Source organism: Telopea speciosissima, chromosome 3 (assembly GCF_018873765.1).
Source record: "Telopea speciosissima isolate NSW1024214 ecotype Mountain lineage chromosome 3, Tspe_v1, whole genome shotgun sequence".
Taxonomy (NCBI): Eukaryota; Viridiplantae; Streptophyta; class Magnoliopsida; order Proteales; family Proteaceae; genus Telopea; species Telopea speciosissima.
In genome coordinates this window covers 71,755,363-71,779,792 of record NC_057918.1, presented here as the reverse complement: position 1 = coordinate 71,779,792, position 24,430 = coordinate 71,755,363, and the positions used below count along the sequence as shown (strand labels likewise).

General features: G+C 36.7%; 2 protein-coding genes and 1 long non-coding RNA gene across 3 annotated transcripts; 2 read left to right on the top strand and 1 right to left on the bottom strand.

Annotated features, from left to right (window-relative positions):
- Window positions 1-3,850: 3,850 nt before the first annotated feature.
- On the top strand, window positions 3,851-8,378 carry LOC122655627 (oleoyl-acyl carrier protein thioesterase 1, chloroplastic-like). Its single transcript, XM_043849876.1, has 7 exons — window positions 3,851-4,245; window positions 5,070-5,200; window positions 5,306-5,413; window positions 6,406-6,501; window positions 7,228-7,315; window positions 7,436-7,504; window positions 7,951-8,378. The coding sequence occupies exons 1-7, from the start codon at window positions 3,883-3,885 to the stop codon at window positions 8,212-8,214; spliced, it is 1,119 nt and encodes a 372-aa protein (XP_043705811.1). The 5' UTR covers window positions 3,851-3,882; the 3' UTR covers window positions 8,215-8,378.
- Window positions 8,379-14,429: 6,051 nt separating this feature from the next.
- Window positions 14,430-20,595, top strand: LOC122655626 (oleoyl-acyl carrier protein thioesterase 2, chloroplastic-like). Its single transcript, XM_043849875.1, has 7 exons — window positions 14,430-14,826; window positions 15,749-15,882; window positions 15,990-16,097; window positions 18,286-18,381; window positions 19,292-19,379; window positions 19,505-19,573; window positions 20,068-20,595. Exons 1-7 carry the CDS (start codon window positions 14,458-14,460, stop codon window positions 20,344-20,346), a joined length of 1,143 nt encoding a protein of 380 aa, XP_043705810.1. The 5' UTR covers window positions 14,430-14,457; the 3' UTR covers window positions 20,347-20,595.
- LOC122655629 lies at window positions 18,280-19,236 on the bottom strand. The gene is made up of 2 exons (XR_006331989.1): window positions 19,195-19,236; window positions 18,280-18,398 (listed from the first exon to the last, which is right to left on the bottom strand). It is a non-coding gene; the product is annotated as an uncharacterized LOC122655629 (long non-coding RNA).
- Window positions 20,596-24,430: the final 3,835 nt, after the last annotated feature.

Below are 24,430 nucleotides of genomic sequence, written 5' to 3'. Positions count from 1 at the left end.
GATTTGACCTCATAAGCAGAATTACCACCCAATAACATCATATTGCAGTTGGATGTGTTCGTTTTGACATAAAATAGAAATGATGAGCACATTTATGTGTGAAATTTTAGGGCATAAATTATACATTTTACCACATTGGACAGAGTTACTCGGTGCTTTCTTATGTTTTTCAGGGTTTAGGTGAATTCTTGTGAAAATGAAGGAGATGATACTAAGGATATGTTTTAAAGCTTTTTAGAAGTGTAAATGGATGCATAGCCCATCGAGTCAGCTTCACAGTGGTTCAAACGACACTTAATTTCGAGTTGAAACGAAGAAGTTATGGCCGTTTCCGTAACGACGCGTGAAAATGGTCTGCAGGGGTTTATTTATAATTATTGACAGTCGGATGGGAACAAAATGAAACGGAAGTTCGGATTTTACGGGCCTTAATGAAATTATCAGAAGTTACTTTACTGTACCCGAAAGATTCCATTTGGAAGGCTCTGGACAGTCCAACTTCAACTTGAAATATCTTGGGCTCCCCAACTCCGAATTGGATGAAATTTGGGTCTATTTTGTGTGATTTTTCGCAAGGAACACAATGGTGAGACCTATATAAGCACCCCATGCTCCATGTTTTCTGAAGGACAGAATGGGTATTTTATTTATTCTTGAAGGAATCCTAGTCATCACCCTTACTCTCTCTCTCCTCCAACTTCTCAAGGGCACTTCTGAAATTCTACTTGGGATAGATTTATATTTTCTCATCTATGGAAGGTTGAAAAATCAAAGATGCTTTGATTTTATTGCTTGGAAAAGATATCTACAAAGAAAGGAAAGCACTTGTTAAAATTGGAAGTTTATTTTTAGAAATGAAGGCCTATGTAAACAATCTTCTCTTTTTCTTCTTTCTATTTTTTATTTTTCTTAGGATTCAAGGCATTGTAAAAGAGGAAAGAGAAGAGAATATTCTCTTTTCTTAGGGAATATTTCTCCTACACTTCCATCTTCTCTCTTCTCCTCTTTTCCACCTATAAATACCCCCTACCTCTCTTGTAAAAATTGGCTCATTCACTTAGTGAAATTTATTCTCTTATTCTCCTTCTAATTTGTGATTTTTGGCTTTTCTAAGTTCTAGTTTGCTTTTATAATTTTTAGTTAATGCTTATAATAGGTTTAGTTTATGCTTTAATTTCAATTTAAGTCTTCAATTGGGTTGTAATTTCTTAATTCTAGTTTAGGTTTTAAGCCTTCTAGTCTAAGTTCTTAAGTTGATGACAAGACTTGAAGATTTAGAAGAGGAGGCCAGGGTAAGTTTATGCAAGTATTCAAGCTTTTCATTTACATTCATGCAAAGACATCCAGGGTTTTACTATCTAAACTCTCAATCTCATTCTCCATCTCCTCTATCTCTCTCTATCTTCTTCTTCTTCCCCCTCTATTTCTTTTATTTTAATTTTATATGGTTGTGGTTTATGGATGCATTTTTATTCCCTTATTTCTTTTTATGTGGTTAGTATGTGTGGCTGCATTTTTATTCCTTTAAATTCGCTTTAGTTTGATAGGATAGATGCTCATGTGTTAGGACGCCGATTTAATCCCTTAATTTTGTTAGATGCTTATGAGTTAGGATGCATTGATTTTCGTTAGTTTAATTAGTTTAATTTAACACTTTAATTTGGTTAATTTTGCATTACTTTTAAGTTAGTTAAATAGAGTGGCGTATATCTCCTCGTGTTCGACCCGTAGCTACGATTGACCCGTACGCTTGCGGTTTTATTTTAACTCAAACAAGAAACATAACATTAAATACAGGGGAAGAGATTCATGCACGGCACCCCATCTATACACAATTCTACAAATAGGGGATAGGTTTTGGTCATTTCGACCCACGTTGGTCTTCATCACACGGTTGTGTTTGACCATGCACATAACCTTTTATCCTAAAAATAAAAAGTACACATACACACTAAGAAACTTTTCATGTGCAAATGTATGTGTGGTCTTGTATTTGGTAGAGAGAGAATTGAAAAATATTGATGTTTGTTTAATAGAAATATAAATGAGAATAAAAAGTGAAATTATAATAACAAACATTTAAGCCAAAAAATTCCCATGAAAATTCTTTCATTTAAGAACAATGGAAATTCCAATGTTGAATAGAGATCTTTACTTTTTCTTTATTGATGGTTAACAGATACCAACAGGTTCTTATCTCATGTTCCTGCCATGAAGGCCGGATACTGTATCATTATTCCATAAGTTAACACCATTAAAGAATATAAAATACATAGCTTAGTTTTGAGTATCTCAAATGACATAATTTTTATGAATTTAGCTCGTCTCTAGGGAGGCGTGTGCCTAGGGTGTTGCCAGGAGGCATCTAGCAGTTGAGCTGTGCCGCATACATCTTGGCGCACGCCTAGGGATGTGTGTGGTACAATCCAACGGCTGACAGTGCCCTGGGCGTTCCCTGCTCCCTTGAGACGATCCTAATCCAATTTTTATTTTATTTATCTTTTTAACGAATGGGTGTGTTAGGGATGGAGAATATAACTGTTAGAGGAACATAATTGATTTAATGTGACTACAAAACATATGGAATTTAATCTTTATAAGAGTTAGTATCTATAAGAATCAGATATTTAAAGCATTTATAAAAATATATAAACCAGCAGGAGGAAGAAAAAAAATCTCAACTTCATATAATTATGAGTATTAGTTGATAAAATATTAGTTACAAGGGTCATTTTTATTTTTTTGGTTACAATTGTGGCTAGAAAAGATTTAAAATATATTTATTTTCACTCAAATCAAAGGTTTGAGTTTCAAGATATGAGGGCATAAATTTTCATATATCAAATTGCCATAATTTTTCCAAAACTAGAAATTCAGAAGTAAGAATTACCCTTTGTTGTTAGAATAGACTAATCCAAAGTTTCCCCAAGACACCATTTTGTTTTATTATATAATGAGTAGGCAAGAAAAGAAAAGAAAATTATCTAATTATAGTTTGGTCTTAAAAGTCTTCTAAGAAAATCCATAACTAATCCATTTTAATAACCTGTTTGGCCCAAAACAATGCTAGAGAAAAGATAGATTATGATTGTGAGTGCTACAAAAAAAGGGTGGGCATGAAGGTCCTGCCACTATGGGTCAGGGAAGGATCATAATGTACGCAACATAAAAAATAAAAAATAAAAAAAAACTGTGGGCATTGCGGCGTTAAAAAAAATTGATGTTTATGTTAGAGAAAAAAAAAACTAGGTTATAATTTAATAGGAAAAAAAAACACACCTTAGTTGCGTGGCTCTTGTGCCTAGACATAGAACAATTCAACTCTTTTACTTTCGCCTGCCCGTATTGCCGTGTGCACTCCACACACAAACAACGCTGAATGTACCCCTTTACCCCTGCCCGAATGCCTTGCCCAAATGGGGAAGGCGGTATTTTTTACCACGTTTGTGTGTGGGAGCCCACGACAGTATTGGACTGGCGAAAATAGAGGAATCGGATCAAACACAGAAACATACAAAAATATGACACTCCATCGTGAAAAAGGAAAAGTTTCATCTAGGACAATACTTGCGCGTACGCTCCCATTAACCCCCAGTGGGCATCGTGGATAGCAGACTGTTACCAGAGATCATATCTGTTACCCACCCACGATGAAGCTAAACATGATTGGCAAGTTGGAAGTTTGACTTGAATGGCATTTACGGTAATAAAAAATAAAACCAGGAGCAAAAACTAGAATGGCAATCATGGTAATAAATTCCTCATTACCTCGGTCATATCGACCACCATGCATATAAATAGGTAGGCATTAAAGTCAAAGAGGGCATAAAGAGAAGAGAAACGAGAAATTAAGGAATCAGAAAGAGAGACAGCGAGAAGAAGATGTCGCTGAAGGGATGTGTTAATGCGCCGGATCAGCAGCTTCGAACTCTAATAACTCAAAACCGATCTCTTGCCGCTACCAAAGCATTATTGACTCGCGGTGGAATCGCGGTTGTCTCCTGCTGCTCTTCCCCTACCGCCTCTCCACCGCTCACCGCGTCGCAAATTTCCAATCCCAACGCTTTGGGAGGAGCATCGAGGAATTCCAGTACTGACCGGCCGTTCTTGAGTTTGGTGGACCAATTCCGGCTTGGGAGCTTGGCTGAAGATGGGCTCTCCTACAAGCGGAAATTCAGAGTGAGGAGTTGCGAAGTTGGCCCTAATAAGACCTCTACAATAGCAGCCATTGCCATCCTCTTGCAGGTAATAATCGAACTATCTCTATATATACTCGAATTTCAATATTCTCTATATTTTTTGGGAGAATGTTCTCTGTGGTGCAGCGCAGCCTGTGAGGGGGCAGGATGGTATTGTGCCATACCACCCCATGTGCCTGGGCGCAGGCTAGGCTGCTGTACAGAGAAGAGCGCCCCATATGTTTTTTAGCTCATAAGCCTTACACTTCAATTACACCCCAGTTTCTCGGTTCCGATGCCTTGAGAGTCTGTGAGACTGCCGTGACTTCGTTTGGAATGAGCGCGCAACCTGTGAGTTGCACACTGATGAAACTTTTCCGACTAAACTCAAAAGCCAATATCATTGATGGCCAGATGTGTCAAAAGATGGGTGGGGTCAGTTTGGCTGTTTGGTTGGATATTTCTACCAAAAAAAAAAAAAAAAAAAGTAATTTACACATATCACTCCTGAGGTATGTGGAAAGTATAATTATACCCCCAGTTTTTTGAAAATTCTACGTACCACCTTAGGTTCGCTAACGTTAACCCATGCATCCATTCCGTCAGTTTTCAAGTTCGGCTGGGACTAGGGCATTGTGTTGATGAGCTTGGCTTGGGGTGTTTGGTCATGTAAACCAAACACTTTATTGTTCCAATTTCAATTTGACCTGATTTATATATGTAAAATAATAAATTAAAAAAAAACCGGAACTAAACCGGACCAATCATTAAGAAGTGAGCCAGTTTTGACGAAGTTTCAGTTTTCAGTAACATACCTTTAGTTCTTGGTTTCCCCTGCTATGAACTACTGGTATCAATTTTATATTTGTAACTTCGTCTTAAACTATGTAGGAAGTTAGTTGCAACCATGTCCAGAGCTTAGGGTACACAGATGGATTTGGGAGAAGCTACACTATGATGCAGTTGCACCTGATATGGGTGGTTACGCGAATGCACATTGAAGTTTACAAATACCCAACATGGTGGGTTCTTTATCTTCTTTATTTCATAATATTGAGCTGATCAGGTTTTTTGGGCTTCATGAACTTCGAAGTTTATTTTTTTGTAAATGTCATGATAATTGTTAGGGGTGATGTGATTGAGATTGAGACATGGTACGAAGGTGGAAGAGTTGGGAGCAGACGTGACTGGGTTCTCAAAGATGCCACTGGTACTGTTATTGGAAGAGCTACCAGGTAGTTTCCATTTTCCACATTGTGTTCTTTCTTCACATATGAATTAAGGCTCAACATATTTAGAAAAGCAAATTAAACACACTGCAATGATGTGTATTATATTATGAAAGTGTGAAAGTGTCTCTCTCTAGATTTTTTCCCCCCTTCACATATGGATGCATTAATGGTAAAGCAGAAGGCTTTGCCAACATTACTCTAAATATATATATATATATATATATCTGGTTTTCATCCATCTGCACATTTGATGCATATCCAGAGTGGAACTTTTAAAGAGGGTTTCTGTTATTTTCTTTGCAAAAGTAAACTTGGTAAAATTATATCAATCATATGATGAAGAAATAAAGGGCTATTACCCAGTGCCCTTATACAGGGTCCTGGGAGGGGTGAGTTTGGAGTTTATTGCACAAAGTAACTGCTGTCAAGAATCGAACTCGGGCATTTACCCTGGCAGCCCAAACCTTTTTACCATTGCTCCAAGCAATGACCCTAATTATATGATGGGAAATCAAATGAAAATAAAAAGCAGAAAACTTTAATTCCTATTATGCATGATTGCAGTCCATGCTGTGTTCTCTGAGTACATTTACTTTGAGATTTACCATTTGTCAATTTGTATGTTGGATTAGGCGAATGATAAATTCATCCAGATTTGACAAGAATGTGATAGATATATAGCAATGTCCAAGTTGAGTATTTTATTTTTATTATTATTATTTTTTTTGAAGGGGTGGGGGGGGGGGGTTGGGGCCTGGGAAGTGCTTGAGGACTCCTAGATGGATATCAAGTCCAATACCTTTCCTTATATGCCCTATTTACATAATGAAAGTACCTCAAATATTTTGAGGTTCTGATTAATTAGTATTAGAATATATACATCTGTGCCTCTATTTGTGTCTCCCATTTATGGCACAGATATGTTCATGTAACGAAGTCCAAGATGTAGTGTTTTCCGGATTGAATTCAATTAGATGTATGTTTTTTTGTTGCAGCAAATGGGTGATGATGAACCAAGACACAAGGCGAGTCCACAAAGTTAATGATGAGGTGCTGGATGAAATTCTGAGTTACTGTCCACGAACTCCACGGTAGGTTTATTTGGTATTCTAGTCTCAAATAAGCTTTTTCATTGACTGTATTTATAATTACATGATGAGGTGGGTTATTTACAACTCCTTAGCAACTTAGACCTATAAGTGAACGTGTTAATACCTTATGAAGAATTTCTTTTCCTTTATTGATGGATATATGTAATTACTTAATGAATTGGGGCTTCCAACAGTTGTCTAGTTCATTTTACAGTTTACACATGAAATCAATACATTGCCCCTTCGAGTTTTATTCTGTCTAAATATAATTGTTAATCTGCTTGGATGAACATGGTCTCTGAGACAAGTGCAGGCTTGAGACAATATGAGATGCTAATGATGGTACAAAATTCAGCTGAGTCAAATTAATTAGTTTGTCTTGGCTCCAAATTTCGAACTTGAACCTTGATTTCTCATTGCTGAACCGATATGAGTGCCGCCACAAACTCTTTTGTAAAGCTCATGAACTGTTGTGTAGTTTGAATTTTAGTTACAAGAAACTGGCCTCGACTTGTAACATGTTGCATCACTTTTTAGCTTTAACATCATGGCATATGGGCCTCTTGTAAATTTTATAAAACCTACAGCTGCAAGATCCATAAAGGTTCAAAGTGATGGTGGATGATCATATATGAAGATTAGTAAATATGATTGATCCTAATCCAGTGTAAATTTTGGTTTACAATGAAATGCAGTTTGATCATATTGTTTTGGTTGTGCATCCAGGTTAGCTTTTCCTGAGGAGAATAACAGTAGCCTGAAGAAAATTCCCAAGCTTAAAGAGCCTGCACAATATTATATACAAGGGCTTAAGGTAAAATTCATTTGACTATAAACATTTAACTTAAAGTTTATCTTCTTATTGGTCATACATACTTCTAGATTCTGGGAATCTTTTTCTTCAAAATTCTCAGTCTGGCCTGGAAATCTGCAGCCTAGAAGATCTGATCTGGACATGAACCAGCATATAAATAATGTCACCTACATAGCATGGATTCTTGAGGTCAGTAGACATGCTGTTGTTAGTCTCTTACTCTGCTGTATTATTTTACGCTTAAAGATGATCAACTGTTCATTAAAAAAAAAGAAGAAGAAAGACCAACTCTTTCTCCTTTTTGTTGAATCTTTTTGGTTGAACCTTAAGAAGACAATTTCCATTTATAAATAGTAAACATTCACATGGAACAATGAATCACCATTTGATTGATGCTAGCCAGGGTAATATCCTTGGATGATAAACACCTAGACTATGATACACCCACCTTTATCTTATTCTGTCTCATTCTCTCTCTCCACCCCCACCTTTCAGTTTTTTCTTTGATACACAGATCTCTTCAATGTTGTACTTAAATTGTTCCATATTTTTGTATTTCTTGTCCATATTAAGGAATTGCTTTAAGCTTCTGTTACTTCTATTACCTAAAGAATTATATTACCTCTATGTGACAGAGCATGCCTCAAGAAATTATCGACACTTGTGAACTTCAAAAGATCACATTGGATTACAGGCGAGAATGCCTACATGATGATCTGGTTGATTCCTTAACTACTGTGGAACAAATGGAGGGTGCAAAAGAAGATCTAGAGCTTAGACCTACCACTGGGAATAAACATGAAGAAGACTGCTGTCAGTTCGTGCATTTCATGAGGTTGTCAGGTCCTGGACCAGAACTAAACAGGGGTCGCACTGAGTGGAGAAGGAAATTGAACTAGGTTGGGCAATAATTTGGTTTATTGTACTGGTTGTTATCTTTAATTGTTTACAAATTGAACTCCACAATACTGTGACAGGGATCCTAATGATCTAGTCCAGTTGTCCATAATAGCATTGTGTAGATGTTTAGGATTGTATAATGAGAGCTTGATCTGTTGCAAGTCCAGAGGATGGACACACATCTTGGGACTTCCTAAGTTCTAGTTAAGCACTAGTTGATGTTCTTCATATAACCACAACCCCAATATACTTAATTGTGCTCTACAAAATTTCAAAAGAATAAAACAGTAAAAACAGTAAGGAGAAATTAAAATGAATCAAAAATAATACCACAAAGGGGAATAATTTCAAGAGGAAAGAAGAAATAGAGAAAACTGAAGCTTACTATAGCTCTCATTGAAGAACACAGTAGTAATTTCTCAGATTCTAAAGGGGACAATCCAAAAAGATCACTAAAGCTTCTATAAGTTTCTAAGAACTCTTTTATTTGACCAAACAATATATTAAATCAATTTTTAAGTGATTTCCATCAAGGGACTGTTTGGACGAACCGAACCGAAGGATTCCGGCTAGTTTCCCATCTCTGTGTTCTAGGAGTTCTAATTTGAGGAGCTCATTATCGATCTTTTTCTAAAAATTTTCTGAGCTCCAACTCTCTCAATAGCCTGCCATTTTAATCCGAGCTTTTGAACTCAAAGAGCATGCGACTATGATCCATTGTTCCTCTGTCCTTGTTTGGGGCAAGCTTGAGGTAGGGTAGGGTAATGACTAATGACCTTACTCTTAACTTCTAGAGTCTAGAAAATGTAAAGCAGTAGGGTTCTTTACCTTGGCGTTACTAGTAAACTTGGGTAGTATTCTGCAGTTTGGGCTTTGAGGAATGGGGAGTTATCATCTTAAGACCTATGGATTATGCATACTTGGATAAGTATGGGTCGTGGGTGTGTGGATTGGGTATATGGGTTAATATATAGATTAATTATATTGTATATTCTTAGGCAAATAGATTGCTCCACTGTGTCCAAGTGGTCACGGGTTCGAGTCTCTGGAAACAGCCTCTCCTCAAAGCTAGGGTAAAGCTGCGTCCACTATGACCCTCCCCAGACCCCACATTGTCGGGAGCCTTGTGCACTGGGTACACCCTTATTCTTAAGCAAATAGATTCTTAGTTGGGCCATCCATGGTTCCTTCATGGTTAGTACATCTATTTATGCCACATGGAAGGATGATGTGGCAATTCCAACTATTTTATGTTTTCGGAATGACCTATAGATTGGACACATCAAATTTCAGATCCAAATTTAATCGTAGACCATTCCATGTAATGACATACTTCTACCATGTATGTCCATACATTCCATCAACCCTTCCTTGTACTCTCTTAGCTTGCATCATCACAAATGAACTGGTTTGATGGGTGTCTTAATATCTAGGTCCCACACCTTTTATGAAGTACATGTTTGATAGAAACAGATCAAATGTTTTTTCATATTAGTGTTACAGAGTGAATAAATAGGAAAAATGAGGGTAGATTTTGTTTCTTCATATTCAATAATGCAGGTACTCACACTATTGATGTCAATCTATAATGGAAGAAGTTATTTGAAGAGAAGCATGCAAACCATGGTTTACGTGGAGTGGAGACATTGGCAATGGTTATGTAACTTTTTAATGTAAAAGAGATGGCTAGTAGGCAGGTTTTAAGAAAATAAGAATTTGTTTGAAGATAAGAAATTGAGAAATACTAAATCCCTGTTGTGTTTGGTATGTATTTTAGGTCGATTTTGCATTTTTGAACGATAAAAACAATTATTTTTATCATCTGAAAATGCGAAATCAACTTAGAATACATTCCAAGAATGCATACCAAACACTGCGTCACTTGAGAATCAAAAGCACTTCTCGCTGACAACTAGGGGGGAGGGGGACAATATTGAATTTTCCTTCACACTTGGTGAAAAGAGAATCATCTTACATTCTTACCAATCTCCTTTTTGGCTGTTAGATGGAACTCTCAGACTTGGGAAGGGCATTTCGAACCTTTGTCTAGCTTGAAGGCGGAATAATTATAACCCTCCTTCCGTGAGTGAAGACCAAAAGAGTACACCCATGATGAATGAAAACTTTAACAGTTTAACCACATAAAGAATTAAGTCAGTTTGGAAGAATTAAAACATCAAATTTAAGTGCAATCCAATGTGAAAAAAAAATAATGGTCTGGGAATGGTGCCAAATTGATTTTGTACTGAAATTGTCTTGATTGTTTCAAAAATCAAATTTGCTTCCTTTGACAGGCTTTATGAATAGAGAACTTTTTAAGTTTTATAATCAAAAAGTGGGGGTTGGTGATGTTTAAGTTTTGAAGTACTTTGTCTTACTTGAAATATTTTTCTCCACAGAACATGAAAAATGTTAAAAATTTTGGCATTAATACCATTGATGACTTTGTACTTTCACCATAAAATTTATGATCATAGATATAAATTATGGTTCAAGGTAACGAGTCTTTCAAGGGAGAATATCCAATGCCTGAATGACTTTAATTGTCCTTACTTATATTGTTAATCATGCATAGGGTAATTATATTTTTAAGAGTCATGGATTCCTAAGAAGAGTGAGTTAGATAGTAGTGGGACACAGTGGTCTATATGGACACTTTAATGAGCACATGCTCAAAATTAAGCCCCTAAATTGGGGGTATGGAACATTATTTATAGATTTTTTTCCCTTGCTGCTAAAGACCTGGTCAACTTCGAAATTGACCATTGAAGGAGGCTGGTAAACTGGTTCTCCCTTGCAGTGGGCCATTTCATTGATTTTTCTCTTCTTTTTTTACAACTCTAAGAATGGTATTGTGGAAATTACCAGTTCCAATGGTGCCCCTCGAAAGGTGGCCATCAAGTCCACTCTCTAAAGACTGGTACATGTCAGGATATGATTTAAAGAAAGTGTTAGGCACCCGATCTGCCCCATAATAGATAGAGAAACTAACATGGTTAACTAAAACTTTGAATGAGAGTTTGATGGCATTTGGTAATTTTACTAAAACTTTGTTTGAATCAGAGTTTAAGCAACTTTCTTTGCTGACTTTGTACTTAAATTTGTCCTCCTCTATCAAATGGATTAACTCATATAGTGCCAAATGAAAAATGGTGAAGAGTTGTACCTCACTAGGTACCTAGTGACACCTAGAAGGGCCCAAATAAATATATTATGTTTGTTACTTCAAAAGTATGAAAAACGGAAAAAAAGAAAACTATTTGGTTGCGTGGCTCCTGTGCCAAGACACAAGAATACGTGCACGAAAGTACCATTTTGATCCCATGAAATAAAAAAAAATCATATCTATGTTGATGCCCCTACGTGCGCTCTCATTGACCCTCACACTGGAGCAAGCACTACAAGACCAGGCAACAATCTCTTGCCCATGAAAATTTTGAATCTTTATTAGTCTCTAGTTATCTATGGAACTTTAAGAAATTTTCAATATATTTTCTTTATTTTGTAGATATTGGATAAATATATTTACTTAAATACATCATACAATGACATACGAAACTTTAGATATGTAAAAAAGAAAATGGAGAAACTTCTTTTATGGGGGAGTGTATTGTCCACACCCGAACAATGAAGGGGGCGAAATGACTGCCCAGCCCCATGGAAGGTGAAAATCCTACTCCCCATGATGTCAACATGCGTTTTTACTGTGAAGGGGGCGAAATGACTGTCCCCCCATAGAAAACGTCAACCTTAAAAAAAATATAGCAATAGCTTTCATGCACAGCCGTCAACCGTTCACATGCACAACCTACATTGAATACAGTTGAATGAATATAAATGCCCATCCGAAATGACCAAAGCTACTCCCCGTCCCTATATATGACACGCTCGATGGAGAAATTTCTCATGCACAATTTTTAAACCACATCTTTGTACAATGACTCCCTAACTGTTTATGGGGGTGGACCTACTGAAAGTCAAGTCAGTTGCAACCTCATGACAAAAGAGACTTGACTATCAAGGTGAAGCTATTTCAAAAAATTTTAGGAAATGAACTTGTAAGCTGACCATATTCTTTATGCGAAGGGAATTGTGGAAATGCTTAATTTCATGAATTATACCTCTCTCTCTCTCTCTCTTTTTGGGTGGCTATCTAAGAATTCCTTGGTTTGACCTCCCATAGTGGTCCTTGCTTTGTTGAAAGCGGAGTGGGGCCAATTTCTCGTACTCGCTCAGTGTGCCCCCCTTTTAGTAACATATTTTCTACATTCAAATCCTACTGGATAGTGTGTACAACTCAAGCAAAAACAATCAAGAATTTGGAACTGCTAAGATCATGTTCAGTTCATAACACTAAGAAGATCATTGTTGTGGTTGATGAGACAAAAGCAAATGAAACAAATTGTGCAAGAAAAGATCATTGTTGCAGTGACAATATCTATTCAATTAGGATGTTAGCTATTTAATTAGGTATTGGTTGATGAGATTTTTAGTTCTTATTTTGTTGTTAATGACATTGTATGGTCATCTTGACTGGCTATTATAAGCTCACATCATTGCAGTTTTTCCTCATATTAGGTGTTACTTTTGTTGTTTTTTTTTTTTTTGTAGTTTTAATTTTCCTACTTGGTTGATAGGATCTGTTGAGACATTGGAAGTTCTTTTCTGTTTGGTGACTTATTTTCTTGTCTACCCAAAATGGACAGCACAATTGCTTCATAAATAACCGTTAGATGAGGATGGGAGCTAATTTTGCACCAAATTTGGATAATTAAAAAGCCTCATTTACTTGTATCATCAAAGTTAGCACAATTGTAATTGAGCCACCATCAACCCTATATTGGGATAGGGATCCCTTGCAGGACAAGGATCCTCACTGATTAACATGCGCATTACAAGGAAAGCTCTTCCCAACTAATAAAAAGAAAAGAAAACTTTTTCATTGAAACACAATCATTAGAACGCATCCCAATTGAAGTTACTTGTTTTTTTATTACATGAAATATTAATTTGGTCATTTTGGAATAAGGAATAATTTGAAAAGTGCACATGTCAAATTAAAATCTATCTTAGTCATATTACCAATATTTAGAATGCTTTTCTCATTAGCATTACCGGGTCGTCAGATTAACCTCAATTAGGGATCGAAGAATTTGTTGCTACAATGAAATTAGGAAGAAATAGAAGTCAAGTACAACAGGTGAAGTACAAAGTGTTGAACTACGCCAAGAGGTTGCAGGTGTAGTCGTCGACCAGATTTGCCCAAGTGAGTTGCTTGGCCCATCATAGATAGCATAACTCACCTGAGAGAAAGTAATAGTGATATTGAGGGTTTAATTAAAAGCCATTTTAAGTTATGTTTTATTATGTTTGAAAAGGGTAAATATATCATTTCAAATGAAATTTAACTATTGAAGGAGTGTAAAGCCAATTTTTTGAAACTTCAAATTTATTCCTATTTTAGGCAAGCTAGAGAGAATGTACGCATAATTTTTCATTTTTTATAAACATCTATAAATAATTATCGGTATCAATCATCAAAATCAAAATGCATAATCAAAGAGTGAAAGATACAATCTACCTATTATTAATGAGATATTAATAGATAGATGTGCATCTAAGTCTAACTCTGTGTCGGCTCATTATAATTTTTCCTTTTGGTTTAATTTAAAAAAAATAAAAAAACAAATAAAAGTGGGGAGACCCAGATGAAGTGCCAGCGTGGAAGCCCCAGATGAAGAGTTCCAAGCTCCAACTAATGTGGAGAGGGTTAGAGAGAGAGAATAAATTAAAAAATAGAATTCAAGAAAATAGGAGAAAATTCGGATTTTCAAGTCCTCCCGATCTGATCTGCCTTTTTGGAGAAAAATGATGGAACAGATCCATCTATCTGATCAGCAGCTGGCAGATGTGGACTTTTTTTCAGTATCTAAACCGCCTCGACGACACCGGAGCAGCAGAACAGAATCATACAAAACAATATATACTTAATAGACAGTCTAGATTCAATGCACGTGTCTTAAATATTTAACAATGAAATTAAAAGAAGTTGATGGCAATGGCAATTTTGGTAAAATAAATAAAAAACTGCGGCAAAAATGTTCTCCATGCCCTCGGTCCCATCGACCCCCATGCAAGCACATGTAATGAATTAATGATATAAAACAATCAAAAAAGAGAGTCGGAGAGAGAGAGCATTTCTACTTTCTGTGGTTCGAGAGACACAGAAGGAGGAGGAGACGATGTTGTCGCTGAAGGGATGTAATGCGCCGGATCAGCTCCGATCCCTAACTCAATGCCGATCTATCGCCCCTCCCAAAGTATTGACTCGCCGTGGAATCGCAGTTGTCTCTTGCTGCTCTTCCTCTTCCACTTCCCCGCCCCTTACCGCTTCACGAGTTTCTGATCTCGCCGTATCGGAACGGGCTAACGGTACGGGAGGGACAACATCAAACCGGTCCGCCAATGGGTCGGCGAGCTTGCGGGACGAACTCCGGCTTGGGAGCTTGGCTGAAGATGGGCTTTCTTACAAGGAGAAATTTATTGTGCGGAGTTACGAAGTTGGGATTAATAAGACCGCTACTATGGAAGCCATTGCCAATCTCATGCAGGTATGAACTATATTAAGTCTGCATAATTTATTTGAAATGCCTGCAATTGGGTTCTGGTCAAATTTTTTTTATTTTTTTTGAGTGTGTGTGTGTGTTTCGGTTCGGTAATTTGAGATCTTTTTGGAATCTTGAACTTGGGTGTTGTTGAGGTAGATACATTGAATTGTGGACTCTTTAAATTTATTGGCTCTAGTCCATTTGCATGTTTTATTGGGATTATTGGATTTGCTCTAATGTGATATTCTATTTTTACTGTTGAGAAGATCAAATTTTTACATGAATTTTCAGTTTTTTTGTTGCTCTTTTTTTTTGGGGTGAATTCAATGTTTATAAAAGTAGAATTCAATGGGGGAAAAAAAAGATCTCTTTGACCAATGTATCTCATGATTAACCTCCCATGTCGGTTTTGTTGCTTTTCTCCTATGACAACTTTGGGAGCTGCTTTCGCCTCTGGAAGTGCTTGAGATTAACATGTTCGTAGCTTTTTTGGCTTCTTCTTTTACGAACTGTTGGCTGTTTCATTCGAAAATTACACAAAAAGGTTACAATAGCTAATTGGATCTTATAGTTTTTGGCAATTTTTGGGATTTGCATTCATGATTATGCTCGGCTCGGAAGAGTATAGAGTGTTTTAACTTTGATAGTTTGAAATGGTTTGAGATGGAAACCTTTTGATTTTATATTTCAACTTCATAAGTGATGGGCTGTTCCTGATTCTTTCCTTCCTTCCTGGATTGTTTTTGCTTTAGGAGAACATAGGTTAATTTTATCCCATATAGGGAAGTTATCCGTGGCTGTGTTTTGTTGGATTTGGTTTAGATGGGCTACAGAGGTTCACCCAATTACCCCAATACCTTCATAAGTGCCTATGCTCGACCTCTTTGAGGCCAAATTTATTTTCTATTTGATCTATCCTATGTAGGAAGCTGCATTAAATCAGGTTCAGAACTTAGGGTACTCCACAGATGGGATGGGGACAAGCTACACCATGAGACAGTTGCATCTAATATGGGTGACTACTCGCATGCACATTGAAGTTTACAAATACCCAGCTTGGTAGGTTCTTCATCACCTGTTTTTCACAATGCTGAGCTGACCTTTTTGGGCTTTAGCTTTGAATTTTCTTTTTTTGTTTTTGTTTTTGTAAATGTGATCCTGGATAGGGGCGACATGATTGAGATTGAGACATGGTTCGAAGCTGAAAGAGTTGGGACCAGACGTGATTTTATTGTCAAAGATGCCACTGGTACAGTTATTGGGAGAGCCAGCAGGTAGTTTCTATGTTGCACATTGTTTTATTTCTTCATTGTATGAACTAGAAATGTAAGGTTGAAAATATACACAAACTGACTGAAGTGACCTGTACTATTAAAGCGTTTCTGTAGCTATCTTACTCAAATTTTGATGGTAATGTGGAAGGCATTGCTGATATTACCCCAGTAACCTATCCAGTTCTTAGCCATTAGACAGTGTTTTACCTTAGGCCAATAAAAGTTGCCAAGCCAAGGATGCCTGTATGGAGTTGTCAAGACAAAGTTTTCTTGATCTCTCTTGAAGCTTGTCCAGTCCTCAGGGAATTACACATCTTAGGATTGATTTTAATTCTTAACAAACACATTTGTACTTCTCCTTGCTGGTGTGCTCCTTCTTTACTAAGAAATTCATGTGGGTTTTTGTTTCGAGGAGGTTTGGAAGGGGTCATCCATAAGTGATGTTATTTGATCTTGCTGTAAGTGCAGGATCTTGTTCTTGCAATCATATTATAATGCTTGTTGGTGTGTATCATGGTTAAGTGGACTCTAATCAGAAGCAAAGAACCAAGGTTCTAGGTTTCAGTTTCAATCCTGGTTTCAACCAAGCTTGAAACTGCAAAATTCCGGTCAAAATTCTGGAAGGTTTTGGTTGCTGGTTTCGATTGATGGTTTCAAGGCCCAAATGGTCAAATTAGTTCCCGAAACTTCTAGGAAACCCTATTTTAGGCCCTTTAAACATTGGAAAATCCTTAAGTTGTTTAAAAAAAAAAAACACATCCAAAATGATAGTTTGGATCTGGACACTAGGTTGGTAGTATACGTTGTATGATGCTGTATATACCAAATTTAGTATTAGAACACAAATAATTCAATTAAAACAACTAAAATATGCTTTAGGAATGAATAAACATAAAATGATAAACCATTTCATAATTATCAAATGTAATACAGGGTTCCTTACAAAGATATGGAGTGATTTGGCAAAAAAATCACAAAAACTGAGGTTTCTACAAAATTTACTCTTTGGAGTCTAAACTTGTGAAACGATACCAGGACTCGAAACATGGTCGAAATTTTATTGAAACTGTGAAATTTTGATCGAAACCATGCATTTTCTAGTAAAGGTTTGACCAAAAACGATATTGAAATCTGAAACATGGTGAAAATTTTGACTGAAACATGGTAAGACCCAGGTATCGCACCTGGTTTCGGCTAAAATATTTTGCAAAATTTCGGTCATTTCGACCGAAATTGCGAACATTGCAAAGAAGCAAACCTACAGCCATGAAGATGAAAATTTAAAATTGACCTTTTGCAATATATTTTTGTTTTGAAAATATATACTAAAATTATAAAATCACTTTATTATCTAAATTATTTTTCCTCTCTTTTTAAAGGTTGTATTTCTGTTTAAATTTATAACCGATTTAAAGTTGTAAGAATTCATTTCAAATTATTGCTGAAGTTGAGAAAATGAATTTCATATAACAGATTTAAGAGTGTATATTATTATACATGAATAGCTAAACATTTGTTGCACATGCAGCATGAAAATTATCAAGATTGCTTCTTTTATTCTATTTGCAGAAGCAAGCACGGTAAAATGATCTTTTAAATCATATGATGAATATATGAAAAAAAAAAAAAAACTTCAAATTATATGATGCATGATTGCAGTCCATGCTATGTTCATTGTGTACATGCAGTTTGGGAAAGACCATTTGTTGGTTCATATGTCAGACATGCCCAAGGACAAATTCCATATAGATTCAACAGTTTCAACCTGCCACGTTGGGGATACTTTTCATTTTGGATTGCATGACACTTTGACAAGAATGATCAATATAGGAATGGTCCAATTTAGAGGGTGGGCCTTTGCGTAACAGTAAGGTTGCTCTATTGCAACCTGGTGGTCGCGGAGCAGCCTCTTCAAAACAAAAAAGTGGGGGTTAAGGCTGCATACAAATGGCCTTCCCCAGACCCTACAGTAGCGGGAGCCTTGTGCACTGGGTACACCTTTTTTATAGGAATGGTCCAATTTGAGTTGTTTTTTTGGCCTGACTGTTAATTAGGTTTTTCGTTTTTTAGACCAAGTACATCCATCCCTCTACATTTCTCTACCATCTACGGCACAGATGTTTCCTTAAAGGAAGTCCAAGATCTTATGTTATCCAGATCAAATTTGTGATAAATGTTTTTACTGCAGCAAATGGGTGGCGATGAACCAAGACACAAGACGACTCCAAAAAGTCAATGACAAGGTGCTGGAAGAAATTATGACTTACTCTCCACGAACTCCACGGTAGGTTGATATGGTAGCTGGTCTCTAATAATCTGTCATTGATTGGTATTAATGATTACTTGATGAGGTAGGGTATCTACCATAGTCCGATTATTTTACAACTTAGACATGTAAGTGGATATGTCCACACCCTATGTAGCATATCCTCTTATTAATTGGATATAAGTAATTACTTGATGGGTTGGAGCTTCAAACAGTTTGTTGGATTCATTTACAATTTTGCACTTGATGAGATTGGTTAATTGCCCCCCTAAATGTGCTTTTAAAATTTATTCTGTATACATAAAATTGTAATTTTTCCTGAATAAACTTGGTCTGTGTAATCAAATGCTGGCTTGAGCCAATATCAGACACTAATGATTTGGTATGAAATGCAGCTGAGTTTAACTAGTTTGGGTTGGCTCTAAATTTCAAGCTTGAACCCTTCTGTCATTGCCAATATGTTATATGAGTGCCATTACCAACTATTTTGGAAAACTCACAAACTGGTGTCTAGCTTGAATTTGAGGTACTAGAGGCTGACCTCGACTTGTAAGATGTGTCACTTGACATTTCTGTGTCTGCTTTTTAACTCTTCGATATTATGCCATATGAGCCCCTTGCAAAGTATGAAAACCTACAGCTTTGAGATCAATGAAGGTCCAAAGTGATGGTGAATGATCATAGATGAAAATTATTGGATAGGGTTGGTTCTAAAGGGCGTACCCAGTGCACGAGGCTCCCGCTACTGCGGGGTCTGGGGAGGGTCATAATGTACACAGCTTACCCCTGCTTTTGCAGAGAGGCTGTTTCCAGACTCGAACCCGTGACCACTTGGTCACAATGGAGCAACCTTTACCGTTGCACCAAGTCCCGGTTTAAAAGTAGGAATTATGTACTTTGATCTAATTGTCTTGGTTGTGCAATCCAGGTTAGCTTTTCCAGAGGAGGATAACTGTAGCCTGAAGAAAATCCCCAAGCTTGAAGAACCCGCACAGTATTCTAAACTAGGGCTTAAGGTAAAAATAATTTGACGTCAATATATAAAAATTAACTTCAAAGTTTTAACTGCTTATTGGCACACATGCTTCTACTTTCTGTGAAATCTTTCTTAAAATTCTCAGACTGCCTTGGAAATCTGCAGGCTAGAAGAGCTGATCTGGACATGAACCAGCACGTAAACAATGTCACCTACATTGGATGGCTTCTTGAGGTCGGTAGAGATGCTGTTAGTAGTCTTAGAATTCTTCTATGCTTAAAGAAGACCAACTCTTTCTCCTTTTGGTTGAATCTTTTGGTTTGAACCCTTAGATGACAAATTTCATTTGTAACTAGTATTCATTATATGGGACAATGATCCACCATTTGATTGATGGCAGCAATAATAATATCCTTGGACCAAATACAACTGGGTCATCTGAACCATGTAATGTGTATTTCTCATGTTGGCGGGAAGTCTACCTTCTGATTATCAGGACAACTGGATTGCTAGGTTCTGAACTGGCCCATTGAATGGGGCATCATATGGTCTGATGTAGAAGCCATAAAACCCAGACTATGATATATCTGTCCTTATTTTACTCTCTCTCGCTCTCTCTCCCTTCCCCCCTCTCGAGTCTTAAATTGTTGCAGGTTGTGGTTTGTCTGGTCTCTATTAATGAATTCCCCCTTGTATCTGAAAAGTGTTTTATTACCTCTTTGTGACAGAGCTTGCCTCAGGAAATTATTGACACTCATGAACTTCGAAAGGTCACATTGGACTACAGACGAGAATGCCAACATGATGACATGGTTGATTCCCTCACTAGTATGGAACTGATGGAGGATGCTGAAGCAATTCCAGAGCTTAATGGGACAAATGGGTCTGCCATTGAGAGGAAAAATGAAGAAGACTGCTGTCAGTTCTTGCATTTCGTGAGATTTTCAGGTGGTGGACTGGAAGTAAATCGGGGTCGCACTGAATGGAGAAGAAAATCAACGAGATAGGACAGTTTTCAAGCCGATGTGATGAGATAGATTGACTACTTAGTCTATCTTACCCTTTCCCAAACTGATTGGGGAAGGAAATAAAAATTCAGCTTTGTGCACCTCAGCTTGTCCTTTGCTCAAGCTGGGAAGTTTTGCTAGTCTTAAGTTGGGAGTTCCTTGTGTTATCGTTTATCAATCCCTCTTTCCTCTGGTTGTGTAATTCTACATGTGGGTGTTAGCTTAGCAGTCTTCATCTGTGTATTGAGTGCAAACTTTGATTGATTCACACGCCTAGAACTCTATGAATCAGTCTGTATTTGTTAATCTTTTACTTGCCATTGTATTATCACTGTTGTCTGCAGCCAGCTCAAAAGTTGAATTAAGGTCTAGCTTTAGCTCTTTGTTTGCACATTTTCAGACATAATATACACACTGTTGAAATAGTGCATGTTAGAATGTGCCAATAAGCATCGATTTAAACTCACCTGGAGGTGGGCTTGCATTACCAGGCTCTGCAAACCATGGTCACTCCCACCACTTTGGAACGCAGAACCTTCTAGATTTCATTCCCTGTTTTGTTATTGTTGTAATTTTTAAAATTAAAGATTTAAAATATGAGTTTATTTATTTTTAGGTGTGTCTTGACTCTTTTGGAGACAACTTTTGGTTGTGTCTATTTTGCCTATTTTTGTAACATTTTTTTGTAAATAATCCCAAGTACTGTGATCTTTTCCATCGTGTTCTATCAATGTCAGTGAATAAACTAAGTATAACGATCAACTGAGATTGCACAGATTAGGGAATGGAAATATTATTCATGATCCGACACCTTCGTTCAAGCACCACTCGTTTGATAATTTTACAAGTGATGGCATGATTACATTTGTATGATTTAAAAGGCAAGGGAATGAATGACTAAGTGTCGATGATTTCGCATATTTTTGTGACAATGGAACTTGAACCGATTGGGTTTAGGGATGTAAACGGATCGGATTCGGCTCGGATTTACTATTATCTAAATTCAAATCCGTGTATCGATATCTGTACCTGATCTGATATTCGACAGTTTTTATAAAAACTAATATCATATTCAAATTCAAGAGTATTGGATGTCCGGATATTATCTGATCCGATAAACCATCCGATTAGTAAACAAATCTGACCTATATCGATTATAAATTTTTGACTCCGATTATTGATTACTGACTACAGTTACCAAAATATCTTTATAAAAGTGTTTATAATAAGGGTAATATAGTAATATCTCATATGTTTTTACAAAAATATTAAGAGTAAATTACACGTCACCCCTGGTTTTCAAACGAAACTTAAATCACCCCTTGGTTTTTTAAAATACTCAAATCACCCCCTATATTAGACCCCAATATGACAAATTAGTCCCTACCGTTAGTTTTATGTTGTTACGTGATGATGTCAGTCAGTTAAATAAATTTAAATCCCTAAACTACCCTTGACATCCAAACATAGATTTTGAAGAGGAGTATTGTAAATTTAATTCTAATGTTTTAGTACAAGGGTAAAATAATCATTTCACACCAATAATTAATAGCAGACTAACACCATTACTGTAGAAGGGGACGGATGAGTATTTTAAAAAACCAAGGGGTGACGTGTAATTTATCCAAATATTAAACTATCACATTTTACAATCGGATAGTAAATTAATTGGATATTGTCCAGATCCAAAATGGAATATCCGAATCCGAATCCAATTATCTTTCAGACAGATTCAAATATTTTTCGGAAACCAAAATTTCATTTTTGAAAACCCCTAAATGGATTCAAACACAAATCGAACATAGATTTTTGACTATCCATTTACATCCCTAATTGCGTTGGACTCTTTTCTTCTTTTATTGCCATGATGACATATTTTCCTTTTTACACTTTGTCTTAAACTGAACAAAGGGACAGTGAAAAGTAACCGAATGGGTTGCTAGGGTAACTGGGTTAAATATTGTCATATATGACAATATTTAAGAAGTGTTAATATCGGACTGGATTATGATAAATCCGAGTATTGACAAATAAAGTAGGACGACCAAATTGGTTGAAATTATTGGTTGCCTATTAGAGACGAATGATATTGTATAATGTTGTATAATGCATATTATTTGAATTCATAATCCATCAGTATTTCATATATTTTATGTTGAGTCTCAAAGTCAAGTAGAATAGTTAATCTCTACTTGGAAATAGTGGATATGCCTAGATTCGGTTATTAAGTGTTTGTTTGATACATTACCTTGGCTTAAAGGCGACATGTACAAACATGTGTTGGTGGGGTGATTTATAGAATCAATAATAATTTTTTTTTTGGTGAAGATAGAATCAATAATATAAACCTGGGTTATTAGTTTTACCATGAATCTACTAGTTTATAGCTTTATAAGAAGTCCGGATCAAGATCCACAGAGGTTACGACCTAAATAAGAGATATATTATTAGAATCTATGTCGGTGCCTCTATATAAAGGCAAAGAGTAAAGATCATTAAAGTAAAGGAGACACACACATGTCTTAGATATATATCTAGTCGCTATCAACTCTATGTAGTCAAGAAAATAATCTGACTACGCATGTGACATAAGTCATATGATGAAAACCCAACTAATGTGAAAAAATAAATTCCTGAATTAAGGCCAATAGAAAATATCTATTGTTATAAAAATAGCTGTCATGTAAAATTGATTGGTAAGATATGGATGGTGAGTTAATTGACTATATAGATGAGAAAAGGTTCAAGAAGTCTGACTTCACCCGTACTCTATAGTGTAGTTCATCAGACCTAGCATAAGTTCAAGTCCTCAAAACGTCTATAATAATGTGTCCTACTATGTTTAATATGCTCACTAATCTCAAGTACTGATTTTTTCTCCACCATAGCCTGTCAGTGTCGGTGAGTTAGTGAGTATAGCCTTTGAACGCTCTCAGTAATCACATTTAGTAGTGCAATTAATGTGATTAAAGAAATGTTTTATCTTAGAGATATAAACGGAGGACAATATTATTTGAGGGTGAGTTATATGACAGTGAAGTAAAGGGGACTGTTTGATTGTTATCCCTTAGGAGGCCTAGGAGGATATTAAGCTTTCTTTCTTTGAGGGTGAGTCATATGACAGTGTAAGTAGAGGGGACTGTTTGTGTTATCCCTTGGGAGGCCTTTGAAATTGAAGGTGCAACGATCCATCATGGACTATCCGATTGCTCTACAGGACAGGGTGAGGTTTAGCCTCTCTTTGGTAACGGAGTATAGAATGCTTTGATAAAAATTACAACAGACCAATTTCTATTCCAACAACAGAAGATGGGTAGGCAGCCTCGACAACAAACCAATCCTCCCCCCCCCCCAACAAAAAAAAAAGGTTGCTGTTATGTTAGCAAAAAGCCATAGTTTTAGAACTCAGAAAATCGACTCACTTGGTGGCCAGCCGACCAGAGTAGATCGGCAATGCAACCTGATGGTTGTGGATGATTATTATCTATCTAATAAGAGAACAGCGAACGAATGGGTAGAAAGAGGGGAAACCGGAGGATGAATATGATCAGATGAAACACACTGAATAGTGTTTGATTGAAGGGCCGATGGAGAGACTTCATAAATCAGAAGAAGATTGTAAGTTAGGGAGGGAATGTCTGAGACCCCAGAAATCTCAATCTCAGGTTAAGAAAGAAAAGACAGTCTTTTCTACTGACCAAGAAAGAAAGGGAGACAGAGAATGAGTACATTGAAGAGAGAGAGAAGAATGGGTATATGCAGACCTCCAGTTAAAGGAGTGCAGTAGAAAGTTGGAAACTGGCTGATTGAGAGAGTTTATTTCATAATTTTAAACCAGGTAGAGGAAGTTGACTTGGGTTGGCTTCCATTCCTCCTAACAGATAAGCCATTTACCATTCACTGCTTAAACCGCTGATCCTTTAGAATTGGAAAACCAATTCCATACACATGTCAAAGGGATGATGGGTTAACCAGGTACAAAACCGATCTGACTGAATTGGGGGAGTCGATCTAGTTTCAAAACACTACCAACGACCCACACCACCCCCACCCCCAACCTACCCCTAATCCAGAAGAGAATTTT

Bases quoted from the DNA above. Each gene is read 5' to 3' on its own strand.
- LOC122655627 (XM_043849876.1), top strand. From the start codon at position 3,883: ATGTCGCTGAAGGGATGTGTTAATGCGCCGGATCAGCAGCTTCGAACT. The intron at 6,502-7,227 runs GTAGGTTTATTT...TTGTGCATCCAG, and splicing joins TACTGTCCACGAACTCCACG to GTTAGCTTTTCCTGAGGAGA. The intron at 7,316-7,435 runs GTAAAATTCATT...GGAAATCTGCAG, and splicing joins ATTATATACAAGGGCTTAAG to CCTAGAAGATCTGATCTGGA.
- LOC122655626 (XM_043849875.1), top strand. From the start codon at position 14,458: ATGTTGTCGCTGAAGGGATGTAATGCGCCGGATCAGCTCCGATCCCTA. The intron at 14,827-15,748 runs GTATGAACTATA...TATCCTATGTAG, and splicing joins CCATTGCCAATCTCATGCAG to GAAGCTGCATTAAATCAGGT. The intron at 18,382-19,291 runs GTAGGTTGATAT...TGTGCAATCCAG, and splicing joins TACTCTCCACGAACTCCACG to GTTAGCTTTTCCAGAGGAGG.